Source organism: Musca vetustissima, unplaced genomic scaffold (assembly GCF_032173495.1).
Source record: "Musca vetustissima isolate MV318-11 ecotype Yass unplaced genomic scaffold, APGP_CSIRO_Mvet_v1 utg41199, whole genome shotgun sequence".
Classification (NCBI taxonomy): Eukaryota; Metazoa; Arthropoda; class Insecta; order Diptera; family Muscidae; genus Musca; species Musca vetustissima.
Genome location: NW_026887895.1, coordinates 1 through 5,244, shown reverse-complemented (window position 1 = coordinate 5,244; position 5,244 = coordinate 1). Strand labels below are relative to the sequence as shown.

Sequence of the window (5,244 nt, the reverse complement as noted above, 5' to 3'; positions counted from 1 at the left end):
CGGGCCATAATTGCGGCCTCTGGAACGACCAGAAAAACCGAAAAAAATTTAGTATTTGGTCCATTTTATCCCCTAAATATTAACCGATCTTTACCAAAAACAATAGGGGTCTTCATTGGCCGGAACCCGTCCTTCATGCAAAATTTCGTGAAGATTGGTCCATAACTGTGGCCTGTTTCGTGTTTACAAATTATAATGGACAGACGGACGGACGGACACACATGTCTAGATCGACTCAGCTGGTCGGCGTTACAAACTCTTGGGGCTACACAAAGCTATAATACCCTGACAACATAGTTGTGTAGGGTATTAATATATATGAGAGCTATATCAAAATCTGAATCGATTTTCATGAATCATGGTACACATAATTCTAGTCTTAATTCAGTACACTATGTCTAATTTCATACAAATCGAAAAAATGTAGGGGCTTTGGTGCATCATTAGAAATGGTATTTACAGTGTATTTAACGAGTAAATACCCAAGGGGTGGGTAAATACCCATTTGCGGGTACTTATTTGGGTATTTACTATATTGAATCGGTAATACAACATCTTACACTCTATTTCCGGGTTCTGCTATCAAATCAATTTAGAATGGATAGTTTTACGATACATTAAAGACCCATACAAAGGTACCCCTATTTTGAGTATTTACCCAACTGCCGAACCACATGACATTTGGCTTAGATGATTTTTATATCAATACTTAATATTATATCATTACTTAATGGTATAGGAAATGGGTTTCCTGGGTCCAAGTTTTGATATAGCCCCCATATAACCGTATCTCCCGATTTAAGGTATTTTTTGCCTATTATACGGCATTTACATTAGAACTTTTTACCGGGTTAACCTACTTCATGAGGATTTATTTGGCATATATTCAAAGGAATTGAAAATTTGAACCCACTGGGTTAACCAAATCCGGTTCAATGTAAACGACCTTTTAGCCAAATTTTAGCCGCCTATGTCAACTGGTTCGGCAGTTATGGCAGTGCATGGACATTTGGTACCCAAAAAGAACACTATGTGCCAAATTACAGCCAATGTGGTTGTAAAATGTGTCTTATAGACAAAAAATGACTTAAATCGGGAGATACGGTTATATGGAGGCTATATCAATACTTGGACCCCGGGACCATTTTGGATTTCCATATTTGCTTTGACATTAAAAACATGTATGCCTATGTCAAGTGGTTCGGCAGTTAATGAGTTTATACCCAATTTTTGGGTAAAAACTCTGGCATTTACCCACGTCTTTAAAGTATCGTAAAACTACCAATTTTTAATCGATTTGATAACAGAAACCCGGAAATAGGGTTAAGATGTTGTATTGCCGATTCAATATAGTAAATACCCAAATAAATACCCACAAATGGGTATTTACCCAATTTACTGAGTATTTACCCTTTGGGTATTTATCCAAATGCCCTTCTCTATGCATCATTTACATAAAATCGGACGAAAATATGTATGGGAGCTATATCTAAATCTGAACCGATTTTCACGAAACATACCACAATCAATCTAGTCTTAATTCCGTACGCTGTGCTAAATTTCGTGCGAATCGGAAGATATATAGGGACTTTGGTGACGTTTTACATAAAATCGGATGAAATTTTCATCAATTTCAATGGGGTTCGTTATTAGGCCAAATAAATGAACTGTACGAAATTTCGTCAAAATCGGAAGAAATTCAATGAAACGTAACTATGTAAATCTATTTGAAACAAGTTTCAATCGGATATCCGTTGATTATTTGGTGCACAATTGAAGCTGGGTCTGCACGAATTTCTACAACCCGCAACAACGTCACACACGAAAATATATATGGGAGCTATATCCAAATCATAACCGATTTCAAAAAAAAAAACTTGACATTAGTTAGTTCATACTAACTTAAGAACGATTTGTAAATGTTGTGTCAATCGGTCATATTTTGGGTCTTAACCGATTTTTTCCAATTATGGTCCGGATCATAAATGCGAACTGTACATTCATAAATCGACCCAGAATGTGATTCTATGCATATGTATACTATACACAACTATGTTGTCAGGGTATTGGAGCTTTGTGCAGCCTCAAGAGTTTGTATCGCAGCGAAATATTGATCCTAGACCCACCGATATATCGTCATATCTCGACTAGGTGTGTCAATCTAGACGAACAGACGTCTGGATTGGGTCTGAGCATGGATTAAGCATGACAGTTTTTATGAAGATCGGTCAATATTTAGCGGGTCAGATGAACCCAGACTTTATTGTGAAAAACGACAAAATTTGTATTCTATGGCAAATATATTTACTCCTAAAGGATATAGTCCCGAAAACTCTATGGTATATTCAAGAGAAGTGGTTGACCTTTAAATTGATACCAATTATATTATTGTATGTACTCGTATGTGGGATTTATACGTAAATATTTCCAGAGATCTACCGATTCTGATTACCATTACCACACTATAGGTAATATATTTCGCACCGATCGATTTGAAATTTTGCATGAAATTCCGTAATGGTCAAGGGAACGACGCCTATTCGAGCGGATTATACGATTCGAATCATCTATTGGAATTTGTCAACGTATGAGTATCTTTATAGTTTTATGTCCATAAATCGGTCGGGACCTTTATATGAGGAATCTGTCTCTGTAAATTGTCTGTCTTTTTATGCCTTGAGAAAATTACAGACACTCAGGTTTGAAAATTAAAGACTTCAACATACAAGGAATTAAGCGGGGTTATGTAAAAACGATCTCATCCCCCAGGATCAAGGAATGTAAACCTGGTATGAAATTAAAATGTAAAGTTTCAGGAACTTCGGTGAGAAATTGCGGCTAAGACCATGAAAATATTTTGTTTTTGCAAATAGTCAAGCTGAATCCCAGTTTGTTTTTTATGTCGTTGGTCAAAAATTAAGGGAACTGATGAGGAACAGTGGCGTGATCCGAAACTATAGTCTTCCCTGCCTTACCCCTCGGCAAACAATGCCATACATTACCCACTAATAAATAGTTGTTTTTTATAAAAACAACAAACTGGGATTCAGCCTGACTATTTTGCAAAAACAAAATACAAATGGTATCCCAAATAAACCGCCAACACTACTGACCTTGGAAATACCCAAAATGGCTCGGCGCCTTTACTGAAAACTACAATCCAATAGGTTTTATAGCTAAGTTTATTAACCTCTTTGAAATCGGAATAAGAAACGTTGATCCGAATGACACATATTAGCTATTGTTCAATTTATCCATTGATCGGTTCAAAATCCAGCCAAACTCCACCATCCAAGGCTGGTATGAATTCCTTTTTATCCAACAAATTGTCACTGCGTGTCTTGGGATTAGATTTCACATAGAAATTTCTAACGATTTCAACGATGGCAGCTTTCGCCTGAGTTGAACCGAAGCGCATGCCTAAAAAAAACATAAAAAATTAAAGGAAATGAAATATCTTTGAAAGAAAAAGTTCTTACCCATACAAATACGTGGTCCATCGCCAAAACCCATATATTTACCCTCTTCACGATATTTGTTGACACCACCATTTTCGGGTAAAAATCGTTCAGGTTTATACTCCTCCGGATCTTCATAATATCGTTCATCGTGATGTATACTATAGTAACAAATCGTGGCCGCCTCTCCTTTCTTCATATGCAAAACTTGGCCATCATTATTTACAAATTCATATGGTTGAGTGCATAGTTTGGAATTCATGGCGACAGGAGGGAATAAACGAAGGGCCTCTGTAGACGAAACAAATGTTGGAATCAGTATTGGAAAATATATATTTCGATTAGAAAACAGACCATTAAAACATGCATCCAAATAGGGCATTTCCGTCAGTTTATCATAGCTGACAATTCCCTCCTCATTGATATTTTCCATAATTTCGGCACGTAACTTCTCTTGAGACTCGGGATTTCTGGCCAGCTAAAGCATGCAAAATACGTTATTTAAAATTCAAATTGTTTTTATTTTTAAAACCTACCCCCAACAAACAATTACTTATGCTATGGGCAGTTGTCAAAAATCCATCGGTCAAAAATGTCATGGCATTTGCAGTTAAAATAGTATTCGATAATTTCTTCTTTTCCTGTAGCTGCAATAGAAAGTTCAAAAAATCTGCACGATTTTTATTACTTTGTTCCTGTCGTCGCAGTCGAATAGAATCAGCCATAAGATCGAAAAAATATTTTGTACTGGCCTTAGAGAAGAACGTAGCTTTTAAATAATTCTTTAGACTCGGAAGAAATGCAATTGTCAGTTGATAGATGATCTGCGATGGTGTTAATGTAAATAGGTTCTTGATCATATCCAATAGGGTTGAGGGTTGGTCATTTATAGTTCCCACATTAACACCCAAAACACAATCGCTAACCACTTCGGTGGTAAAGCGAAGGCAGAGCTAGAAGAAAGAAATTAGGAAAATTAATAGTAGCATTTTCATCAACCAGACTGGTAATATTAATAGGAAAATCTATTGAAATCACTGTGGCTCGACCGAACTTAAAATCTTTTTTACTCGCTTCAAACGAATGCTTACATCATGTGCATCCAAACCTCCATTGTTGGCTTTCCTTTTCACTTGATCCCTGATGAAGTGCGACAAACGATTACATTTTTCCAATGTTACGGGATAAATACTTTTTATCTGAAATGAATACAAATTACATTATACCGCAATATAAATATTTCAATCCATTTTAATATTTACCCTAATTGGTGACATACCGGGTACCAAATCAGCGCGTCTCTCTTTCCATGACTCGCCACGCAGGAAAAATGGATTATTAAATGCAATTATATCGGATTTTTCATCAATCTACATGCGAGTATTTATGACAGTTATATATTCAAATATGATTATAGACTCCCTAGTACTTACATAATCACCAAATTCATTGTCATGAAACAATTTGAAATCATTGACATGAATGCGATGTACCAATTCAGGATCTAGAATGAGCAGCATTGGGGCACGTCCACTATAGGCACCCACAAATTTATTTGTATCTCGATATTTTCTGTACCAGAAGAGTGCAAAAAATCAAGAAATTGGGGGAAAATATTAATACATTCCTGATAACTGAACCAGTAAGGAAAGTAGTAAAGTCGGACGGAGCCGACTATATGATACCCTTCACCACTATGTGATGATCAATCGACTTCAAACAAATATAAATCATCCGTTGGGCTATGTCTGTACTTGTACAAAACGCAACTACGCAATTCTATGCT

The 5,244-nt window shown here is 36.3% G+C and overlaps 1 protein-coding gene across 1 annotated transcript; it reads right to left on the bottom strand.

Moving 5' to 3' along the window:
* Window positions 1-3,250: 3,250 nt before the first annotated feature.
* On the bottom strand, window positions 3,251-5,030 carry LOC133335690 (probable cytochrome P450 28d1; the record flags this gene model as incomplete). Its single annotated transcript, XM_061543992.1, has 7 exons — window positions 3,251-3,420; window positions 3,480-3,749; window positions 3,813-3,936; window positions 3,995-4,411; window positions 4,550-4,657; window positions 4,721-4,828; window positions 4,892-5,030. Coding segments are annotated over 7 exons (1,336 nt in total), but the record flags the coding sequence as incomplete, so codon positions are not given.
* Between the last annotated feature and the right edge of the window lie 214 nt (window positions 5,031-5,244).